The 23,395-nt window shown below is 41.7% G+C and overlaps 2 protein-coding genes and 1 long non-coding RNA gene across 4 annotated transcripts in view; all 3 read left to right on the forward strand.

The window, feature by feature from the left end:
- The window catches only part of si:ch211-201o1.1, a gene marked incomplete at both ends in the record, with an annotated part of 34,607 nt that extends 27,796 nt beyond the window's left edge, over window positions 1–6,811 (forward strand). The window contains 4 exon segments of the mRNA NM_001445101.1: window positions 4,703–4,736; window positions 5,216–5,236; window positions 6,099–6,109; window positions 6,770–6,811.
- Window positions 1–23,395, forward strand: part of LOC148679570 (uncharacterized) — a 36,832-nt gene extending 13,437 nt beyond the window's left edge. Inside the window, exon 3 of the mRNA XM_088651220.1 lies at window positions 20,948–23,395. Within this exon, the coding sequence (XP_088507346.1) occupies window positions 20,948–23,357 (2,410 nt within the window). The 3' untranslated portion in view covers window positions 23,358–23,395. The remainder of the gene's footprint in view (window positions 1–20,947) is intronic.
- Window positions 1,230–5,587, forward strand: LOC141378127 (uncharacterized). Of its 2 annotated transcripts, none has more exons than XR_015510774.2 (4): window positions 1,230–2,658; window positions 2,751–3,072; window positions 3,149–3,469; window positions 5,305–5,587. It is a non-coding gene; the product is annotated as an uncharacterized LOC141378127 (long non-coding RNA). The 2 variants fall into 2 exon arrangements; XR_015944999.1 differs by having other exon boundaries at window positions 3,149–3,344.

Consider the following 23,395-nt stretch of genomic DNA (forward strand, 5'->3'; position numbering starts at 1 on the left):
TGGGATGTTGATCTCTGCTCAGTCCACTTCTGATGTATATTGATTTCACTATGTTACAAGAAAAAACACTGCACATTTACCCTGCAACTACAGGGAATGACAAAACACATTTACCCTGTAACTACAGGGAAAACACGGCAAATTTACTCTGTAACTACAGGGAACGACACGGCACATTTACCCTGTAACTACAGGGAACGACACGGCACATTTACCCTGTAACTACAGGGAACGACACGGCACATTTACCCTGTAACTACAGGGAACGACACGGCACATTTACCCTGTAACTACAGGGAACGACACGGCACATTTACCCTGTAACTACAGGGAACGACACGGCACATTTACCCTGTAACTACAGGGAAAAACACAACACATTTACCCTGTAACTACAGGGAACGACACGGCACATTTACCCTGTAACTACAGGGAAAAGCACGGCACATTTACCCTGTAACTACAGGGAACAACACGGCACATTTACCCTGTAACTACAGGGAAAAGCACGGCACATTTACCCTGTAACTACAGGGAACAACACGGCACATTTACCCTGTAACTACAGGGAAAAGCACGGCACATTTACCCTGTAACTACAGGGAACGACACGGCACATTTACCCTGTAACTACAGAGAACAATACAGCACTTTAATTCACAATTCGCATATGCTGTATTTACCCGGTAACTACAGGAAACAAGGATGTAGAAAGCTGGACTTCAAAATACACGTGTATATTTGACCAGTAAGAACAGACATAACTACAGAAGCAGTTTTAATTGCTTGAATGTCAAATTACACATTACATTTTCTTATAAAACATCTCCTATACTTTTCTTGAAATGCAACAGTTGGATTACTCCCCCCTTTTCTTGCAGACAGCAGTGAAGCTAGCCTGTTTGATGCAACATTGAACGCTGACGGTGTGTAAAGCCAGCTCTGACCGATTCCACTGCCAAGTAATGTTACTGTCACATTCTTAAGACTAAAAATTGTAAATGTCATTAAAATAGCTTGACTCCAAATGTCCAAAGACTCGTGTGCACTGAACACAAATCTCAGTGTTGTGGTATGACACAGTGCTGTGCTGATGGAGACGCATGTTCACATATTAAAGGAAACCCTGAAGAAAACAACCAACCAGCCTCATTCTAGAGCAAATATGAAGCAGCGCGGTGAATCAGCCTGAATATTCCCCAGCTCTTTGCATTTTTGTGTCTCATCAGGTCATTCATTCAGCAGTGTGGGGTGTAATAAACACGCTTCACCTCAGGGCTTTGGCAAAATGAAAAATACCTGATGCTCAGGCCAATGCTTTGGCTGGAAAATACAGAAATTGGCAGAGCAATCATTCTTGCGGCTTCACAAGAGCCCGGCGGCGTCTCTTCAAACAGCGCTTGTTTAAGTGCGTCTGTAGTGGAGTTAGAGGTTTATTTCCCTGAGATACTGACTGGAACTTCCACTTTAGTCCTGATAAACCATCAGCCAGACTGTTTACTAACTCATCCCAAGCTGATTTCAGAAGCACACTTATTGAGCTGAAGATCTGAGCCGCATGAATAGGAGACTCCTAATAGATTTTCAAGATGCCACAGTCTCAATAGAGGGAATGCCAACAATCCCTTCCCATTCTAGGAGAAATAAATAAAAGTGAATGGGAATGCAATCTGTCCATCCATCAGCCGCTGTTGCTGTATAATGCCGTCTGGCTCTCGTTCAATACGGAGGTGACAGAAAGCTGCAGACGGATGAGAAGCGCAGGCCTGCTGTAATATATTGGCTGGATTTGAAAGGTGCGGAGGCTCAGATAGCTGTGATATACACCCTGATATACATGTATAAAGTCTGCGGGATCACAATGGAATCAGCGCTTCTATCTGCGGCCCATGAAAAGCCTCTGAATTCCATTACTGCCTTCTGAAACGCCGCCTGCTTGCTTTGCATTACAAAGTGAGCATCCCATTCCCATGAAGGTTTATGGTTTCCGGCGTCGAGCTGCTGGAGTTAATCCTATCAAAGCGTATCATAGTTGAGCTTAAATGAACATGTGGACAACACATCGGCTGAAGAACTCCACACAAGCTAAACTCATTCATTGAATTTGAGTGCTGAGATGCACATTGTGTTTTAGCATTTATTTTCCTGCATTTTATTGAGGTAAGATCTAGAATTAATGTTAAACTGACCTGTTTGATATAGTTACTGTAACTCGTAAGTTTAGTGGTGGACGGTAGAGCTGCTTTTATTTTTGTGAATGGTGTTTTTTATTGGCTTTGGAGAAGCAGAGGTGGATCAACTCACTGTCATTAATGTACACCAATGCAAACTGGAAAGTCTTTAATGATTGGAAAGCCTCCCACTCCCCTGTTCCCTCCTGGAAGGATGTGTGGTGGCGTATTACTCCTGTGGCTGTACACCTTTGGTCTACTAGACTTGATAAGTGACAGCTGAACTGTCTAGTCTGCTGAACGATGTCTACTCTATAACAGACTCAACATTTCTCAGTTCTACTTGCTCCATGAGGTGCATTTCTTAGTGTAGCTGGCAACTTCATGATTAGCCGGGCACTGGTTCTTCAGCCGGCCCTGAACCGAAGACACCAACTGCTCCCCTTGGGGCTGGCACAGATGAGCTCCTGGACCTGCACCGTGCTCAGTAAGTACCACCTAGGATGAAGCGCTATGGGACACACTTGCAGTGTAATTAGACTGGGTTAGTAATCTGACTTGTGTGCTTGTGTTCTGCAGAGCTGCCCATGGAGGAGTTCTGGAGGTTCTGGATGAAGCAACCCGGCTGAAGAACAGTGTGGTGTTACAGCTCCCCTTCGGTTCATCTGAACACTCTTCATGGCTCTCTTTCTCCTTCACAGAATACTTGGAGCCTGCTCCAGGGATGAAGGATCAGCGGACTGATTGGAATGTTGTTCCAGGATCAGCCTAAATGTTAATCCAGGAACGTCCCTGATGAAATCAGATTACCCTCTCTTAATGCAGGAACCGATGTGAGGTCTTCCAGAAGCTGAGGACTCCTTAGCCCGGACAGGTCACTGTACTTCATCATCATGAGCGAGTGAGTCTGGGTTTCTGCACAGTGTCTTTCTGGACTCTCACCAAATGCTAAAGCTGCATGATGCCTTTCCCTGTAGATCACGACTCCAGCTATGGCTTTGCTGTCCCTCAACCCTCTCTCATCAGTTCTGGACCCTTAGCAGGAGGCAGGCCACCTTTTATTACAAGTCCAAGCTAATGCTCAAAGTTCAGCATTTCCAAGAGGCATGGACCAGCATGGCTCTTCCAGGGACGTCCACCTTCACAGACGTCTACACGACATTCACAACCCATGTGAGTAGCTGTACTTTTGCTGCATGCCAAATGGAAATTACAGGAGTTTTCCAGGAGAAATAACAAGACGGGAAGGTGGCGGGAGACGGGTCTGAAATACAGGAGACTCCCAGGAGTGTTGGCAGGTACATTTTATGCTAATAAAGCAGAGATGGGCAGTAGTGGGCGGGGTTTTCCCCTCTGATTGACATTCTCCCTTTGTATGTGTCATCAAAAGTTCTGTTTATATCAAGTCTGACTAGAACAAATACAATGCACTCATCTGTACCATTAGAGAATGATGGAGATACACACACACACACACACTACTGGGTTTAAACCCCGCATAAAGGTGAGATTCGCATATTAGGCCCACTTTTGTGTTTGAATTTCTTCAAGCTGAGACCCTAAAGTCCACAAACCGGATGTGTTTCAGCACTACAGTATATAAATTACATCATTCTGACAGAGGCCTGATGTCCTTTATGACAGAGACGGCGTTTAACAAGACTTCATCACTGAACTGCTGGAGTGCTGAGCCGATCCATCATTATGAGTGACACATCAGTGTGTGTGTGTGTGTGTGTGTGTGTGTGTGTGTGTGTGTGTGTGTGTGTGTGTGTGTGTGTTCTGCGAGTCTGACAGTGATCTACTGCTTGTCAGGGAAATCAACAATTCCTCTGATGTATTTTTTAATGATGGTTTGATGAATTATTCCTGTAAACAATATCAAAAGTTCTGACTTTCTGAACGCATTAGTTGGACTCTATTATGAGAAAGACACCCATCTGTGTGTTGTTGGTGTCATATCAGCAGTGGTAACTCACAGACTGCATCAGCGTGCTCTTCTGTTCTCGATGGTCTTTTCACGGTGTGTTAAGAGCGGTCATTATGTGATGAGCTGTTAACAGCGGTTCTCCAGAATCTCTCTGAACAGCAGCATCAGACCCGGCCTCCCCCGTAAGCTGCTTACAGCCTCAGATGATGAAGACCCATTCACATTCTAGATCCCCTTAAAGGGAACATGCACACTTAAACACTACAGCACACGGCCTCGTTCAGCTAATCTGACAACCTGAGAACAACAGCGAGAGAGAGAGAGAGAGAGAGAGAGAGAGAGAGAGTCTGAGACAGGACACAGTAATCCAGCTGGAGGAATGCTGAACGCCATGTGTAGGTGACTCTGTTCATCAGCTTCTGTGTTAATCCTGTGCTGGAGGAGTGATGGATCACATCATCAAAGCACATTACATTCAGTAACGGAGCAAACTGATTATACACTCTCAGAAATAAAGGTGTGTGAGCTGTCACTGCCTTTTCAAAGAGTACAAATTTGCACCTAAAAGGTCCATATTAATACCTCAAGGGTGCATATTAGTGCTTAAAGTACAAAAGTGTTCCTCTTAATTTTATTAGGCACTATATATACTTTTGAGAGAGCAATATGGAGTCTTTAAGTACAAATGTGTACCTCTTAAAAAGGTGTCAGCACAGTGACCGCTCGCATAGCTTTATTTCTGACTGTACATGTTATTGATAGATGAAGAGTTCACCATATACAGCTGAACACTCATTACAATTCCCCATGTGGGCTGATCATTTAGTTTCTTAAATATTTCCCAAGTGATGTTTAACAGGCCTGTTACATTTTTATTCACCCATTACGCCTCTTTACAGTAAGTGAAATGCATTTCTGCTGTCTCTAGAGTGTGTGTGTGTGTGTGTGTGTGTGTGTGTGTGTGTGTGTGTGTGTGTGTGTGTGTGTGTGTGTGTGTTTCAGTTTGAGCTGAAGATAGCACACAGAGATGGATTTTAAAGAAGGGGTATAACCGGTCTCCTTTAAGAGAGAGAGCTACAGCTTTGTCTAGTGTGTGTGTGTGTGTGTGTGTGTGTGTGAGAGTGTGCTGCAGTTTATCACAGAGGTGTTGGATTTCTTTATTGTTTCCTCTTTCCTCCATTGTCCTTGTCGGGCTAAAAATAGATGGAGTTTTTCTTCTTGATCTCCTGCAATTTGTCTGACATGATTGCCGCTTTGACATTATGGGCTGAGGAAGGAGACGGTGACCTCGCTCTGCCGTGTGGTCCGGCTGAAGATCAAACGCCTGGAGAACAGGGTCACGCTGGAGATTAGGTCTGCACGATAGTTAGAAAAACTAACATTGCAGTATTTTGCTGTTCTGTGGTGTACAGTTGAAGTAAGAATTATTAAACCCCCTTTGAATTATTATTATTTTGTTTAAATATTTCCCAAATGATGTTTATCAGAGCAAGGAAATGTTCACAGTGTGTCTGATAATATTTCTTCTTCTGGAGAAAGTCTTATTTGTTTTATTTCGGCTAGAATAAAAGCAGCTTTGAAGTTTTTTAAACACTATTTTAAGGTCAACATTATTAGCCTCTTTAAGCTATACATATTTAGATTAGTCTACAGAACAAACCATTGTTATACAGTAACTTGCACAATTACCCTGTTATGTTTTTACAGAACTCTGCAGAGCCCTGCTGATGAGCGAGCTGAGTTTTGTAATGTTGATTTGGGAAATGTTTGGTGTTTAACACATTATAGCTCCGTCTCTCCGTGTTCAGCGATGGTCTTCTGTGTTTGTTTCTCTTCATCCTGATTTCACACACTGTTTGCGTCTGCATAATTCTGCGTTCACTTTGAGTCTAAATAAAGGGGTTTTCTCTCTTAATCGGCTCCTGATCCTGACACGAGTAATGCATGTAAATACAAACTCCTCCTGGGGTGAAATGCTACAGCAAATCAGCTCAGAGATGTGCTTAATCTCACTTATTTCTCTGTCCGCTTATCAGATCAGCCGCCGGCTCTCGTCTCCTCATTTCTGTGTCAGAGAGGAGGAAAACACACACACTCACACACTCACACCTAATAACGACTGTCAGAGCACACTTCTCTTGCTTTTTCACTGTTATTCTGAAGCAAACACACAATTCTTCCGCTTCCCCAGTGTCAGAGTATTCCTCTTGCTTTAATAAGTTCATTTTGACTCATTATTTCTGAACACACTACATGTTTAACGTGTCTAGAAACGCTTCTTGATTTAAGGATGTTCAGATATGTGAACTGGAAACTCTGAGTAAAGCATTTCCGCGGTGCACAATACACAGAGATGTGATGAATATAGATGACGGTGCTTCACTAAACATGCAGGACTTTCCATGGCCTTTCAGAAATAGCCCTGCTCCAATCCACAGCTGAATTTGCGGCAGCGTCCTCTCCAGAACACTCACTCCACACACGCTGCTGGTGTTGTCTGATATGCACTCGTCAGCCACAGTTTGAGTTGCGGATCACATTGCTGCACATCTCATTATGAGCGCAGCTGGAGGAAGATTCAAGCATCACAAGCTCCTCTCCAAAAGCATTATGGCGTCAGAGGCCAGCGGCTGCTCTTGCCGTGTGTGTGTGTGTGTGTGTGTGTGTGTGTGTGTGTGTGTGTGTGTGTGTGTGTGTGTGTGTGTGTGGTGGATGAAGGAGAGTGTTTATCTGAGCGAGTGGATGGAGGCTGATGATGCTCTCAGATGCTGGCGTCGCTCCACCGCCGCTCCAGAGGACTCCACCTTCTCCATAAACATGCGCATCAGCGGTACCGCACTGTCTGCCTCCTCTACTGTTTAATAGATGAGTGGCAGATTTGGGTTTAATCGCACTCCTTCATGGTGGCATCTCGCCCAGTCTGTGCTGCCCACACACACACACACATGAACATGCACATGCAAATCAATTCATGTCATTTCTCTAGCACTTTTACAATGTTGTTTCTGTCAAAGCCGCTTAACATAGACGGTCTAGTAAAGTCCAGATTTCAGAGCTGAAGTCCAGTTCAGTTCAGTTCAGTGTGCTTTAATCTTCACTGCTGAAAGTCCAAACACTGAAGAGCAAATCCATCCATGCACAGCTCAACAAGACCCAAACCAAGCAGGACAGTGGAGGAACAAACTTCACCAGTTGACCGAAGAAGAAGGAGAGAAACCAGGAGAGAAACCAGGCTCAGTTAAGCACCACCATATCTTCTCTTGCCTAAGTTGTGCAGAGCTGCAGTCTAGGCGCCGGAGGCTGGAGAGCGCTGGACATCCATCGTGGAGAACTGCAGGTGTGAGTAGGTCACTGGCGGGTGTTCAGGCTGGCCCATGGGATCAATGTGGAGACTCGTCTGTCACTGGGGTCTTTCAGGAATCAGTGTCATGCTCTCCACTTCTCCATGATCACCACATCATCTGCTCAGGATACGGCCTGGTCCAGGATTATGGAGACCTTGTCATCATCTCTTCACAGGTCTTGGATTGCATAAATGGCACATGCACACACACCCACAGCCCCATGCTGGTATTAGTGGTTTACGGGGATAGGAGTAATGTATTTCACACAGTAGAGTCCACTTATTCTAAGGTCCGACAGAGAAACTGTGGCAAACATTGCTTATTGTGTTTTAAGAAATGAAAAGTCAAAGCTTTAAAATCATTCAGTGAGTTTTTTTTTTTTATTAAAACAAGCAAACTATTCTGCCAGTTGTGTAAGCAAACTAATCTTTCAAAGTGAAAACAATATTAGTTAGCTTTCCTCAATCATTGGCTGATTATTTTGCTTGTTTTAAAGTAAAAATCACTTTTTTTTTTCATATTATCTCCAAAAACAAGACAACATCTTTTACGAAAATGTTTTTTGATTTAGGAGTTTGTACTCATGTCTTCAAAGAAATAAATAAAATAAAACCTTGTAAACAACTAAAACAGTACACACACACACACACACACACACACACACAGTTGATCTGATGGGACAGAGAAACAGCAGGAGCTGCAGAGTCGGACCCACAGCAGAAGAGCTGATCCTGCTGGATTCGGCCTGTCAGCGTTAGACAGAGTCTGCAATTAGCCCTGGCCAGGCTTCTCCTGCAGAGAGAGAGAAATGGAGGAGGAATCGGGACCCGCTGGAGCTCAGCACCTGCTGTGTGTGGAGGAGCATGGATGAAGACGGAGAGAGAGGATAAGAGTTAAATCACATTCTAATGTGCAGATTTTACTTCCGCTTAATGACTGTCGTCCATCAAAGACTAGTGCAGTAGACTGTACACACGCTCTGATATTGGACTCTCGCTCGGCACGGTCCAGCATATTGTGAGTGCACCCTCAGATCTCAAAACTCGGGGCTTCTAGTAGTACCTGGAATAGATCGGGCTGTTCTATTCCACAGCAACTTAATTTCTGATAATCATCTGACATCTCATGAAACTAAACAATCATTTTCACCTGAGAAATAACGCAAAGCTATGGAGCATGCTATTCCTCTCTTATGCAGAAAAGCTAGTTCATGCTTTAATGACCACTAGATTAGATTACTGCAATGCTCTGTTCACTGTGCAAAATGCATCTGCTAAAGTTCTGACCAGGTCTAGTGAATATATGATCACATCACCCCAGTGTTATCCTCGATATCCTGGCTGGTTCCCATACACTGGCAAGTTCTGTATTGACTATAAAATATTGCTTCTTACCTGTAAAGCTTTAAATAATCAAGCTCCTGTTGATCTGACCCAGCTTCTGTCTCTGTCTATAATCCAACCCGCTCTTTAAGATCTCAAACTCATTGTAGCTAGAATAGCAAAGTCTACTAAAGGAGGTCGAGCCTTCTCATTTATGGCTCCTAAACTCTGGAATAGTCTTCCTGATAATGTCCGAGGCTCAGACACACAAAGGAAGGCTTTTGAGCTGAACACATGGGTATCATCTATACATGTCTCTCTTTATCACAAGCAGTGCTGGAATCCTCTTATTCTTCAGAAAACACTGGAACTCTTCCCATGATGTAACTAGTGGTGGTCTTACAGTGTCCGCCTGCCCTCACATGCAAATCCCTCTTTTAAGCTGCGTTCAGCTGGATTTTCTTGCTTTCTCTTGGCTAAACCTGAACGTGTGTGTGTGAATAAGCAGCAGTGGGTTCCCCGGTACAGGTGGTCTTTATGCTGTATGTGGAGTTTCTGCTTTACACTAAAGATACCCGCTCTCTGAAACACAGGCCTGCGCTCACACAACCGTCCCTCCGCTCCTCTGGCAACTCTCCCAGATAGAGGAAATAAAAGGAGCGGTGCAGAAACAGTCATCATTTACAAAGCATCTGCTTCCCTTTAGAGTCCGACAAGTCCCATACTTTACAGACCAGACACAGCAACGAGGGTCTTTGTGAGGGGAATATCGATGTGTTCCTGAAGACGATATCCAGAAACTATTCATCACAAGACTGATAAGACGAGCTTTAAAGCACGTGGGTGAAACCAGAGAGAGAGAGAGAGAGAGAGAGAGAGAATGAGAGAGTTATTTGCTTTTTAACACCTCCATGTTCTACCTGATCCTGGATGAGTTGGAAAGTGCTGCGTATCGTTTGTTAATGCTTCGCATTTAACTGTCCTGTGTGAATGAAAAGCACTGCTGGAGTAGATTTTCATTTCTGAAATTGGCCTCTAAATTCTTACGCGAGGTGATAAAATGTGACGCATTAGGCTAATGTCGTGTTTCATTTCTCCTCACGGTAACCTTTAGAGATCGCCTGGTCAGCAAACCTCACTCCAGAGCGCTTCACATGAGATCGATTATCATATTACTCAGAGATCTGCGAATGTTAAGTGTCAGACATTACTGGGAAACACTTTACTTGAAGAGGTGTTCATAAGGCTGTCATTAACCCTTTATGATCATGATATGATGCACACTGTCAAACAATCCAGTATTTTATGGTCTATTTCCAGCAGCTGAGTTGCAGAAAAAAAGAAAATGACTGCCGTTAAATGACAGAAATTTACTGTAAAGTAACAGAGATTGAAGAACTGAAATTTACCAGAAATTTAATTTAAGTACATTTCTGTAATTTAATGTCTGTTATTTTACAGTATAATTCTGTAATCTAACAGCCGTTGTTTATTTATTTATTTATTTTATTTTTCGGTACCCCAGCTGCCAGAAATAAACCGTAAGATTACAGATTTTCTCTACAGAGCGTGTCATGAATGGGAATGAGTCATTCAGTGTCATTCGCTCTGTTGTCATTTATAGATGATCTGGTTTGTTATGACGACTTGACAAATACATCACTACATGTTTTCATCTTTGTGGTGATAACTCGATGTTGCCAAGACTCTTTTTAATATGTGGGCCGTTACAACAGACATTCTCAACTACAGTTCTGAGTTGTTTGAACGACAGAAATGAGTTTAGATTAATCTTGATGAAAGATGAAGCATGTACACCTGCACTGTGTGTCTATTCAGAATGGATCGTAACAAGATGACTGTCATCCTTTCTGCCATGGTAGTGTGACAGTGTGTCAGAGGAGGAGATGCTGTTGCAGAAGCTAGACTGCTGTTCCCCATGACATGTGTTGCAAACTGTAGACCCACACAAGTGTTGCTTAAGCTGACTTTGCTAAAATATGTTTAATATTCAATTAGGCTATTTAAGTACAAAAAAATAATAATAAAATAAATAATAATAATAACAATAAACAAAAAGAAAAACACAAATGCCCGGTCACAGCACCATAAGTCAAGTCTGGGCTCAGGCAGAGAATCTAAGCTCTTATTTATATAAATATATATATATATATATATATATATATATATATATATATATATATATATATATATATATATATATATATATATATATATATATATCATGAATATTTATCAGTACAAAATTAAATACATTAATTAATAAATAAATTAAATCAACTGCAGTGGTACCAGCTGAATTTGTATTTAGAAGGCAATTAAATATTAATTAAAATATCTACATATTTTACAGAGTAAAAACACTTTCAAGGAGACACTTTAATGGCAAATACAGTTTGTTTTTACTGAAAAATGTGGTCAGAAAAATATTCATGAAACGCTTATTTTTCATATTTGACTCCGTATGCCAGATGTCAGATTTTCTTGGTTGTAAAAAAATTTTTTTTTAATTGATCCAAAGTCAACAAAAATGTATGTGTGTGTGTATATATATATATATATATATATATATATATATATATATATATATATATATATATATATATATATATATATATATATAAATGAAGGTCTTAAGCTGTTAATGCAAATGAATAATGTAGCTTTATGTATCTGTCAGGGTTTTAATTGGGTATCTCAGGTGTTCCAGTAAGGCTGGTGTCAGGGATCCTGGGCTAGAAAAGGTTGGTGAGCACTGCTCTGCACTCTAAAACATGTACAGATCTGAAGTCTACTCGCACGTCTCTAGCCTGAAACAACATCTGAACATGTGCTCCAGCCAATCACGGAGAGAGAGCGATATATTTAAACAGGGCTTCGTTAAATCACTGTGGCGTAATTGGCTCTGTTTACTTGTCCTCCGAGGGCGAGCGCAGGATCCTCTGAGGCCCAATAAATGTGGCCAAGCACTTTTCTGATAAGGGAATGCTCATTTTTCACCAGCAATATTTTCATTTTTCCTGGCCCGCAGACAGCTGGCATTAGATTAAACGCTAACCAGGGCTAAGCCTGCAGCAAACAGCAGAGACTTGAAGGGCAAATGCCCTCCCGAATCCATCAGATTTCCCAAGAGCTCCTCATTGGACGCTAACAACCGTGAGCTTGAAGACGGGGCGGCGGCGGCGGCCACACTGTGTGTTCCACTGCTGTCTGCGCTGACTCTCAAGAGCTCTGCTGAACTGCTGCATTTCATTAAAGGATGCTGTGCAGATGTTTAGGTGATGAATGTGGATGTGCTGGACGCTGAGGGAACTCATCGCAGCTGAAAACAAAGGTGTCGGTTATTTAACACAGCCCGAAAGCGGAACGATTAGAAAGTCTCATTCTGCAGCTCAGAACAGAAGTGATGTCTGAAATCGCCTCATACTGGAGTATAACCTACATCTGAAACCTATATTCTATACTGCAATAAGGTAACTGAGACATTTCTGCATCTGCCACTTGCCATGATCACATGAGCAGCCCGCGTCAGTTGCACTGCATTCATGAAGTCTCTCATGCTGCGTTGAGGGATAGCATCTACAACCAAAGCACCACACCAGTGTTCAGCTCCACCTGATGATGCTCCGGCAGCCACAGGACAGCAGCGCCAGTGCTTCACCACACACCAGCTATAGGTGGAGCGGGGAGTATAGAGTCCCCTTAACTGACAGTATAGAGTCCCCTTCACTACACTGGGGCATAAGGACTCACACAGACTGCAGGTTGAGCGCCCCCTGCTGGCCTCACCAACACCACTGCCAGCAGCAGCCTAGTGTTCCCATGTGGTCCAATCCAGACACTGACCAGCCTCAGCCCTGCTCAGCTTCACTGAGTAAACTGTCTTGGGCTGCAGGGGAATTAGGTGAATGGGGTGGTGTTTATATAGAGAGATGAGTGGTTCTACAGGTGGTTTGTCAGGCCCACTCACCTGTCTGAGGCACATTTCAGAAATTTACAATGTTTTGAGGTGTTCATGTGGTGGACATGCTTTTGTTTTTAGGTGATCACAGAAAAGATGGACTTTATTTATTGTTTGAGTGACAGATCTGACACACACACACACACACACACACACACACACACACAGCGCTGCTTTTCATTAGATGATCTTTGACTATCTTTGTCTTGCGGTGCATCTCAACAACATTAAAACAGTCGAGAGGAATTGAATTCTAGTGGAGGACCTCAGTGGCGATGGAGACAGATGAACATGTGATGGAAACATGATTTTGTGGATGGTGCTGGTCAAATTGCATCGCTCGTCCTGCGCGTGACGGATCGCTATTGGACATAATTACAAACGCAGCGTCGGCTATGATCAATCTGCACAGAGGAAGCGCACCTCACTCTCCTGCCCACCAACCACACATTGATCTTATCAAGCCGCAGACGGAGCTTAAAATATGCAAGCGGCAAACCCAGGAGGGATAATTAAAATAATGTATGCATTAACTCACAAATATCCTAATGCTTTGATTTATTGAGCGTTCCCACGTCTATTTTTCTTGGCTGTTCTCTTAATGATGCCCAGAGTCGCAGCGAGCACACGCGGATTGGAGCGGCTCTGCTGAAGGTCACCCCAAATGAGCAATGAGTCCTGCGCTGGAGACTCCGCCACCGGCACCACACACACACACACACACACACACACACACTCACCGCAGGTGCACTGCAGATGCAGAGCGCCGCTAATGACTCCAGGGCCACACACACAGACCAGCAGATGGGCTCCACACACACACACACACACACACACACTGATACGGCTGGAGATGAGGGCAAGCTAAATAATCTTGTGTTTGGTTTTGACAAGATTACTGTGCTCACCCCATCGGCAGATTATTATGTTGTTTTAAGGAAAACTCTCTTCATTTTGACTCATTATTTCTAAAAGCAGCACTATATTTCTTGCTTGTCTAGAAAAAGTCTCTTGGTTTAGAGCGGGGGTGTCCAGACTTGGTCCTGCAGGGCTGATGTCCTGCATATTATAGTTCCAAACACAAGTAAACACACGTAAACCAGCTAATCCAGCTCTTTCTAGGTGTTCTAGAAACGTCCAGGCAGGTGTGTTAAAGGGAGCTGTGCAGGACACCGGCCCTCCATCACTGAGTTTGCACACCCTGGTTTAGAGAGCTCCTGTTTTCCCCTTTACCAGATGTAAGATCAGTGCTGGCTGTCTCCAGGATGTATCTGTGAAGCTTCAGCTCAAAATATCCATCAGACTGTTCAATATACAATACAGTGTTATACAATATACAGTCACAGAGACCTCCACAGATCTTTAATCACAGTTTCTTTGCAAATCCTCTTTGGTGGACATGTTTATATGTGGTACTATGAAGACGTACGTCACAGGGCTCGCAAAGTCTGGCAGCTTAAAGTCTGCAGTCGGGCTACCAAAATCTATCTACACCTTGGCTGGTTGGCTATCTAGATCACCCTCCGGGCACTGTGCGCATAGATTTTGGTAGCCCGACTCAAAAAATCAATAGCCCTGAGACTTCAGGCTGTCAGATACTACGAGTCCTCATCCCTGTCAATCAGTTTGGTGGGCGGAAGAAACACACTGCTACCTCACATTGCTTGTGTTTATGGGTGGCACGGTGGCTCAGTGGTTAGCACTGTGGCCTCACAGTAAGAAGGTCGCTGGTTCAAGTCCCAGCTGGGTCAGTTGGTGTTTCTGTGTGGAGTTTGCATGTTCTCCCCATGTTGGCATGGGTTTCCTCCGGGTGCTCCGGTTTCCCCCACAGTCCAAACACATGGGGTAATTGGGTACGCTAAATTGTCTGTAATGTGTGTGAATGAGTGTGTATGGGTGTTTCCTTGTACTAGGGTTGCATGTGCTGGATAAGTTGGTGGTTCATTCCACTGTGGCAACCCCTGATTAATAAAGGGACTAAGCTAAAATGAATGACTGACTGAATGACTGTGGACACACTACACTACACACAACTGATGAGTTGATTCTGCATCATAGGTGCCCTTTAAAAATGGTATTTATTGGGTATTTTAGTAGAAACAAGACAAAAACTTGAAGTAAATAAAGCACATTTCACAGTGGATCATGGGTGATTAGGGCAAATACTGGACAAGATTACTCTTTTTGCTTGGCTCAGCGCTGTGTTGTGTGATTGTGTGCAACTTCATCATCTGTTTGTGTTCTTTAAGTTTAAAACAGCACGAGGAGTAAAGGACATTTAACAAATGTGTTTTCCCAGTACTACAGCACAGCGTTCAGATCCACGTCCAGCTTCCTCCTATTGACCATCATCTCTTGATCATGGTGGAGAAGTGTCTGTAGACTGATGTTTCTGCTGGAATCTCTATAAACAGAGGACGGTGTAGTTCTCAATATCAGCTCCACAAATGTGTCCTGTAAATCATGCTTATTGCAGTCCAGCAGTAGCGCTCCAGAAAACAATTACAGCACATTTATTCTGACGCTGGACGGTTATGTAGAAATGCAAATATTAGTGGTGTTGCTCCGAGCGGAACGAGACTGCTGACAGTGGGGATGTGATCTATGAGGCGGCAGCTCGGCTTTGGCAGGCTTTATTGTTTTGTGTGATGATAGATGGACGTGTTTCTCAATGCTGCAAGTGTAAATGGAATCAAGCACATCATACACACACACACACACACACACACACCATACGACACACTCTTCGATAACTCAGCTGTATCTGTGCTCATATCTGATCAAACTGACATTAAGGAAAGAAATGATACATACACAGGGTTGTTTCACCATCTAAATGAGGATTACATACATATGCACAGTAGACTTACACTCACCGGCCACTTTATTAGGTACACCTGTACAACTGCTTGTTAATGCACATTACTAATCAACCAATCACATGGCAGCAGCTCACTGCATTTATGCATGTAGACATGGTTAAGACGATCTGCTGCAGCTCAAAGCGAGCATCAGAATGGGGATTTAAATGACTCTGAACGTGGCATGGTTGTTGGCTCACCAAAACTGGACAATAGAAGATTGGAGAAACGTTGCTGCTCTGATGAGTCTCCATTTCTGCTGACACATTCGGATGCTCGGGGCAGAATTTGGCCTCAACAGCATGAAAGCATGGATCATCCTGTCTTGTATCAGCGGTTCAGGCTGGTGGTGGTGGTGTAATGGTGTGGGGGAGATTTTCTTTGGGTCCATTAGTACCAATTGAGCATCAACACCACAGCCTACCTGAGTATTGCTGCTGAACACAGATTTGATTGTTTTTATATTTATTTATTGTTTATTTAGTTTTACACCATGTGTCACAATATTCCAGCCTCACATACTGCTCCTCTTGGTCTCATAACATCAATGTGTTTGATGCACAGATCAAGATAATGGAGAATGACACACAGCTGTGGAACTGTCCTAAACCGTCTGACACAGAAATGCAGCTAAACTCATTGAAACTGCCATCACACACACACACACACACACACACACACTCACACTCACACACACACACACACACACTCACACACACACACATATCTGTGCAGTTGTTCAGCTTGAGAAAGTCCTGCGCTGCTGTTTTCAGTAAATGCGGACCGGAGCAGTATTTGCGGGCTGTCAGCTGAAATGGATGTGCTGTCAGAGTCTGGAAAACGCTTGAAAACCTGCGTGGAAATGAAACAGACTGACGGTAAACTGCAGAGAAGCCAAACGTGTAGATCTTTATGAAAGACAGCAGATGTGAGGCTCGTAACAGCACTCACAGCAGCATTACTGTATACTTCACTGACACTTAAGCATTCACATGTCTGGCAGCACTTCATTTTAGGACTTCCCTGTCACACACTTCATGCACTTACTAATCACAGCTAACACTAGACCATGTGTAGTGAGCAGTATATATAGTTAATTAGCATTATTCAGCAGTTAAACGAATAGCTGAACAATATAACACTCGAAATATTGAAGAAAGTGTGTCATTTCCATTCACCACCAATGAGACGTTTCCTATTTAGCATAACTTCATGAATAAAATAAAACACGTATTAACCTAAAATGAAAAAGAACAATAAAATGTCAATATAATAATTACAATTAATATCATAAATGCTACTAAAGTGACGGGGTTTCTGAGTGATTATACAGTGATGCACATTATTTTTGCCATTGGACCAAATGTAAAACACAGTAATGTAGTTATAGCTGTATTTACCTGCTCTAAACATGATTCTGGATTGCATTGTTTACCAACACCGACCCAAACTACTACAATCATCATTTAGTAACCGGTGCTTTCCGTTCACGTGCACCTCTATAGTACGCTTACATTAACCAATGCAACTTTGTGTTACTGATATCTGACAAACAATAGCTCATTAGGGGAATATCTGATAAATAATTAAGCAGCTAATCATTGTGTCTTCATCTGTGATATGGTCTGTAGAATGAGTCTGAAGTGCACTAACTAGTGTACTTCAGAAGCACCCTCAAGGACGCAGAGAGCTGGCGGCGAGCGTCTGCAATCACACATTTATCAAAGCGCACAGGCTGGATTTCCCCCGGGACCCCTGACGCCTCATCAGATCTCACCATGTTCCTCTCATTGGATTGCTGTTTTGTAGCTGGACGCTCTGATGGCCATTGGTCCTGAAAATCAGCCCATCTCTCAGCCTGCTGGGCATCAGGACGGTCTGAGCGATCCTTCATCTGTCCTGCAGAACATCAGCAGTGTGTACGAGTGTGTGTATCAGACACCGCTCCATCAACAACACAGGCTCGCAGGAACATGAGCCCAGGGCTGTAGTTTTGGGAAAGGCGTTTATGTATCCTGGCTGTACTTAGTGAAATGAACATTATCAGGTGGTTTGATACTGCTGATTACTTATTGATGACATATGAATGGCTTTCTGGAGAGGTCAGTTTGCTCAGCAGCTCACCTCGTACAACATCAGGTTCGAGAAACCAGAAGGATGCTTCTAGAAACCAGGTAAAACACCCCCCCCCCTTTCAAAAAATGAAGACACACTTCCATGATGCACTTTTCTTGCTTTCATTTAAAAACACTATGGGTTGGGTTTAGGGAAGTGTGTGTGTGTGTCAGTCGATATCTGGCCAATATATGCAGGACAAGTGATTGGATTGTCATAGACGTATGTACAATGGCCTGTATGCTGCGAAATGTCCTCGCTGCAGTCTGTAACAGCGATGACGAACTGAACCAGGTCCACTACATAGTGAACACTGTACCGCTTACTAGGGTAACACCCATGCAACTGTGGTGGTAGGGTTTAGGGCAGAGAGAGGTGTAGGTGGTCGTCCATTACATAGTAGACCTGGTCCAGTACGTCATCAAGCTGTGGGCTGCAGTGAGGACTGTCTCGTATGATGAGCAAACAGGGCGCAGGAACATATTTAAAATCTGCAGAAACATGCACAGCGGCCTCTAGTGGATGAAGTTTGAGCACACTTGCCCCAGTAGTGTATTTGAGATTGTCAGAAATGTACACAGCGGCCTGTAGTGGGTTTGTAGAAATAAAAACTGCATGCAGATGAAGACCCGGGCAGGTGTATGACGGTTCCCATAAATGCAGCCCTGGGCACGTTTCTCCGCTCAGCCTGGGGTTTGTTCTGCTGACGGGCTGCGTCTCAAATCATCTTCCTGCTTTACATAGTTCAGCCACTGTTCTGTCAGCTTTGTAATCTTGTGCCTGTCAGGCCTTTTGTCATCAAAATAAAAGACGCCGTGCCAATGTAAATTACACACACACACATGTAGAATCCTTCAGTTATTTATTTATTTATTTATGTGTTTGTTTGTCTCTTCAGATGCTTTGTCAAACTTTTACACTATAGACTTCATTCCAAGACATAATGAGCTGCGTTCTGAAGCGTCTGACATGAAGGTCGCCTTTTAATACCTGCAGATGAAAAACTGATTCAGGATCCAGAGAAATGATGAAGTGACTTCAGCTTGTCTATACAGAAAGGCACTGCTTAAAAGACTAATTCACTGGATATTTCCAAGGTTTGATTAAAGCCACAGTACACACACACACACACACACACACACACACACACATTCCTCATCATTTACTCACAATTAAACGGCTGTAAACTTTTATGAGTCTTTTTTTTTAACACAAAGGGAGATATTTTGAAGAATGCTGGAAAAAGCACAGTTCACAGTAAATAGAAATAAAATGGAAGTCAATGGCTGTTTTGTCCAGCATTATCTAGATATTTTCCTTTGTGTTCAACAGAAGAAAGTAACTTAGAGAGAGTTTGGAAATGGTGACAGAAATTGTATAAATTTTTAGCGAGTTTAACTGTCCTTTAATAAAATTTGCATTAAACAAGAAATACAAAAATGCACTATCATTAATAATAATGTGTGCACTAACTCACACAAGCAATATATCCCACACAAAGTATCATCCAGCAGGCGGTTTTGTGTTTAAAAGACACATAATAGACAGATAAATATACACAGACTGACTAAAACAAGCCTACATTTGAGTTATTGGGTATTTTTGTACCCAACAGATGCCCAAAATTACACTAGTAATCAAGTAAACAGTTGAGGCTGACTTCACCAATGTGTAATCGTTCATTCCTGATGACTGGTCTAGTTTTGGGCAGGGTTAGACGTCTATTAGATGTCCACTGACAGCCCAAATTTAGCCTTATCGTAGCCAAGCCGTGTATATTAAGATGACTATGCCAAGCTGTGTATTGGTCTGTTTCCACTGAATGGTACAGTACGGGTCTCCTTTATCAGGCTTGCGTTTCCACTATCAAGGGTAGCCTTTTGGTGTGTGTGATGTACGACAGAGAGTTTCAGTCGACGTCATTCTCCCTCCAATAAATGTCTAGAGTAAAGCTGTACGGGTCATTCACATATCATACGAGCAGCACTTCTCACAACACAGAGGCGTTATACACACAAATACCTGTTTATAAATGTTCATTACTTAAGAGTTTTTAAACAAGACAATCTGCAATGCCATTCTGCTGTGTAAAAGCCTCTGGAGCGAGCTAACTCAGCCATCACAGAACAGATGTGACGTGTTTCCTCAGCATGGTCCTCCAGTGTTTGCTTTATTCCCGCATTTAGATCTCCAGAAACACAAACACAGACAGCTCTCTCTCTCTCTCTCTCAGCGCTCGTTTAACACCTCGGCTTTTTCTGCTCGGTGGTTGTAATATTGATCTACGAGTGCGGTGATTGGACAGCGGGATAAATGATGCGGGGCTGTTCTCCGAGGGCCCATTTTCCACTACATCTGTAGATTACGGCCCTTCGCAGCTCCATCATCATCATCGTCGCACGCCTCAAACCATCAGAGCGTGTCATTTCCAGAGAAACCTGCTGGAAAACTCCTCAATTATTTTAGACCGGCGCCCGATAGGGGACGTTTGGGACCATTCGGACTTTGCACATTAAAGAATTCATGAAATGAAAGCGTGCGGCCAGACGTCCCGATATGAGTTTCCGCGCCTGAAGCTGTGTGTCTGACATTGATCTATCCTTCAGTCTTTCGGCTGCAGGACTTTAAGGCTAAACTTTGGTCTCTGAGCATTAAAGCAGCAGCTATCGATATGAATCTCGCTGTAATGATTTTCCTGTCGCTGCTCGTGTTTCTCTGTAAATTGGCTGTGTAGCCGGAGCTGAGAAATGTGCCTCTGACAACACTGCAGTAATGCTTTTCTGACTTAGAGCTTTACACTTGCTTCTAGTCCAAATATCTAACAACTCGGAAATCAAGACGCTTTTCCTGCTTTATTTTCAGAAATAATGAGTCAAACTGAAGCGAGGTTTTCCTTAAAACCAGCAACATAATCTGACAAGGAAATTTGAACTTATTTTGAAGATAGTTTTGCTTGTTTTAGGGAAAAACTCCCTTATTATTAATTATTTCAGAAAACAAGACTATAGTCAGGAAGCTTATTCATGAGTTCTGGCTGTGTTTTGAGCAGAACCTGCATTAAACCAATCAGAGTCTCGTCTCTTATTCCCTTTAAGAGTCAGTCGCGTCCCTCCATGGTACATTTGCTCTTTACATGTCGACTCTGTAAGAGTAAAAACTGAACACTTCACTAGCGAGAACACAGATAAACAGAGCATCTGCAGCGCGAGGATAAAGAACCAGCCTCCTCCATTCAGCCTCTTTACTTTACTCTTTACTTTACTCCTTTACTCTTTACTTTACTCCTTTACTTTACTCTTTACTTTACTCTTTACTTTACTCTTTACTTTACTCCTTTACTGTACTCCTTTACTTTACTCCTTTACTTTACTCTTTACTTTACTCTTTACTTTACTCCTTTACTGTACTCCTTTACTTTACTCCTTTACTTTACTCCTTTACTGTACTCCTTTACTTTACTCCTTTACTTTACTCTTTACTTTACTCCTTTACTTTACTCTTTACTTTACTCTTTACTTTACTCCTTTACTTTACTCTTTACTTTACTCCTTTACTTTACTCTTTACTTTACTCCTTTACTTTACTCCTTTACTTTACTCTTTACTTTACTCCTTTACTTTACTCCTTTACTTTACTCCTTTACTCTTTACTTTACTCCTTTACTTTACTCTTTACTTTACTCTTTACTTTACTCCTTTACTTTACTCTTTACTTTACTCTTTACTTTACTCTTTACTTTACTCCTTTACTTTACTCTTTACTTTACTCCTTTACTGTACTCCTTTACTTTACTCCTTTACTGTACTCCTTTACTTTACTCCTTTACTTTACTCTTTACTTTACTCCTTTACTTTACTCTTTACTTTACTCTTTACTTTACTCCTTTACTTTACTCTTTACTTTACTCCTTTACTTTACTCCTTTACTTTACTCTTTACTTTACTCCTTTACTGTACTCCTTTACTTTACTCCTTTACTTTACTCCTTTACTGTACTCCTTTACTTTACTCTTTACTTTACTCTTTACTTTACTCTTTACTTTACTCCTTTACTTTACCCTTTACTTTACTCTTTACTTTACTCTTTACTTTACTCCTTTACTTTACTCCTTTACTTTACTCCTTTACTTTACTCTTTACTTTACTCCTTTACTTTACTCTTTACTTTACTCCTTTACTTTACTCCTTTACTTTACTCCTTTACTCTTTACTTTACTCCTTTACTTTACTCTTTACTTTACTCTTTACTTTACTCCTTTACTTTACTCTTTACTTTACTCTTTACTTTACTCCTTTACTCTTTACTTTACTCTTTACTTTACTCCTTTACTTTACTCCTTTACTTTACTCTTTACTTTACTCTTTACTTTACTCCTTTACTCTTTACTTTACTCTTTACTTTACTCCTTTACTTTACTCCTTTACTTTACTCTTTACTTTACTCTTTACTTTACTCCTTTACTTTACTCCTTTACTTTACTCTTTACTTTACTCCTTTACTGTACTCCTTTACTTTACTCCTTTACTTTACTCCTTTACTTTACTCTTTACTTTACTCTTTACTTTACTCCTTTACTGTACTCCTTTACTTTACTCCTTTACTTTACTCCTTTACTTTACTCTTTACTTTACTCCTTTACTGTACTCCTTTACTTTACTCCTTTACTTTACTCTTTACTTTACTCCTTTACTTTACTCTTTACTTTACTCTTTACTTTACTCTTTACTTTACTCTTTACTTTACTCCTTTACTTTACTCTTTACTTTACTCCTTTACTTTACTCCTTTACTTTACTCTTTACTTTACTCCTTTACTGTACTCCTTTACTTTACTCCTTTACTTTACTCCTTTACTGTACTCCTTTACTTTACTCTTTACTTTACTCTTTACTTTACTCCTTTACTTTACCCTTTACTTTACTCTTTACTTTACTCTTTACTTTACTCCTTTACTTTACTCTTTACTTTACTCCTTTACTTTACTCTTTACTTTACTCCTTTACTTTACTCTTTACTTTACTCCTTTACTTTACTCTTTACTTTACTCTTTACTTTACTCCTTTACTTTACTCTTTACTTTACTCTTTACTTTACTCTTTACTTTACTCCTTTACTTTACTCTTTACTTTACTCTTTACTTTACTCCTTTACTTTACTCCTTTACTTTACTCTTTACTTTACTCTTTACTTTACTCCTTTACTTTACTCCTTTACTTTACTCCTTTACTGTACTCCTTTACTTTACTCTTTACTTTACTCTTTACTTTACTCCTTTACTCTTTACTTTACTCCTTTACTTTACTCTTTACTTTACTCCTTTACTTTACTCATTACTTTACTCCTTTACTTTACTCCTTTACTGTACTCCTTTACTTTACTCCTTTACTTTACTCTTTACTCCTTTACTTTACTCCTTTACTTTACTCTTTACTTTACTCTTTACTTTACTCCTTTACTTTACTCTTTACTTTACTCCTTTACTTTACTCCTTTACTGTACTCCTTTACTTTACTCCTTTACTGTACTCCTTTACTTTACTCTTTACTTTACTCCTTTACTTTACTCCTTTACTTTACTCTTTACTTTACTCCTTTACTTTACTCTTTACTTTACTCCTTTACTGTACTCCTTAACTTTACTCCTTTACTTTACTCTTTACTTTACTCCTTTA

This window comes from Danio rerio, chromosome 16 (genome assembly GCF_052040795.2).
Source record: "Danio rerio strain M-AB ecotype USA chromosome 16, GRCz13ab, whole genome shotgun sequence".
Taxonomy (NCBI): Eukaryota; Metazoa; Chordata; class Actinopteri; order Cypriniformes; family Danionidae; genus Danio; species Danio rerio.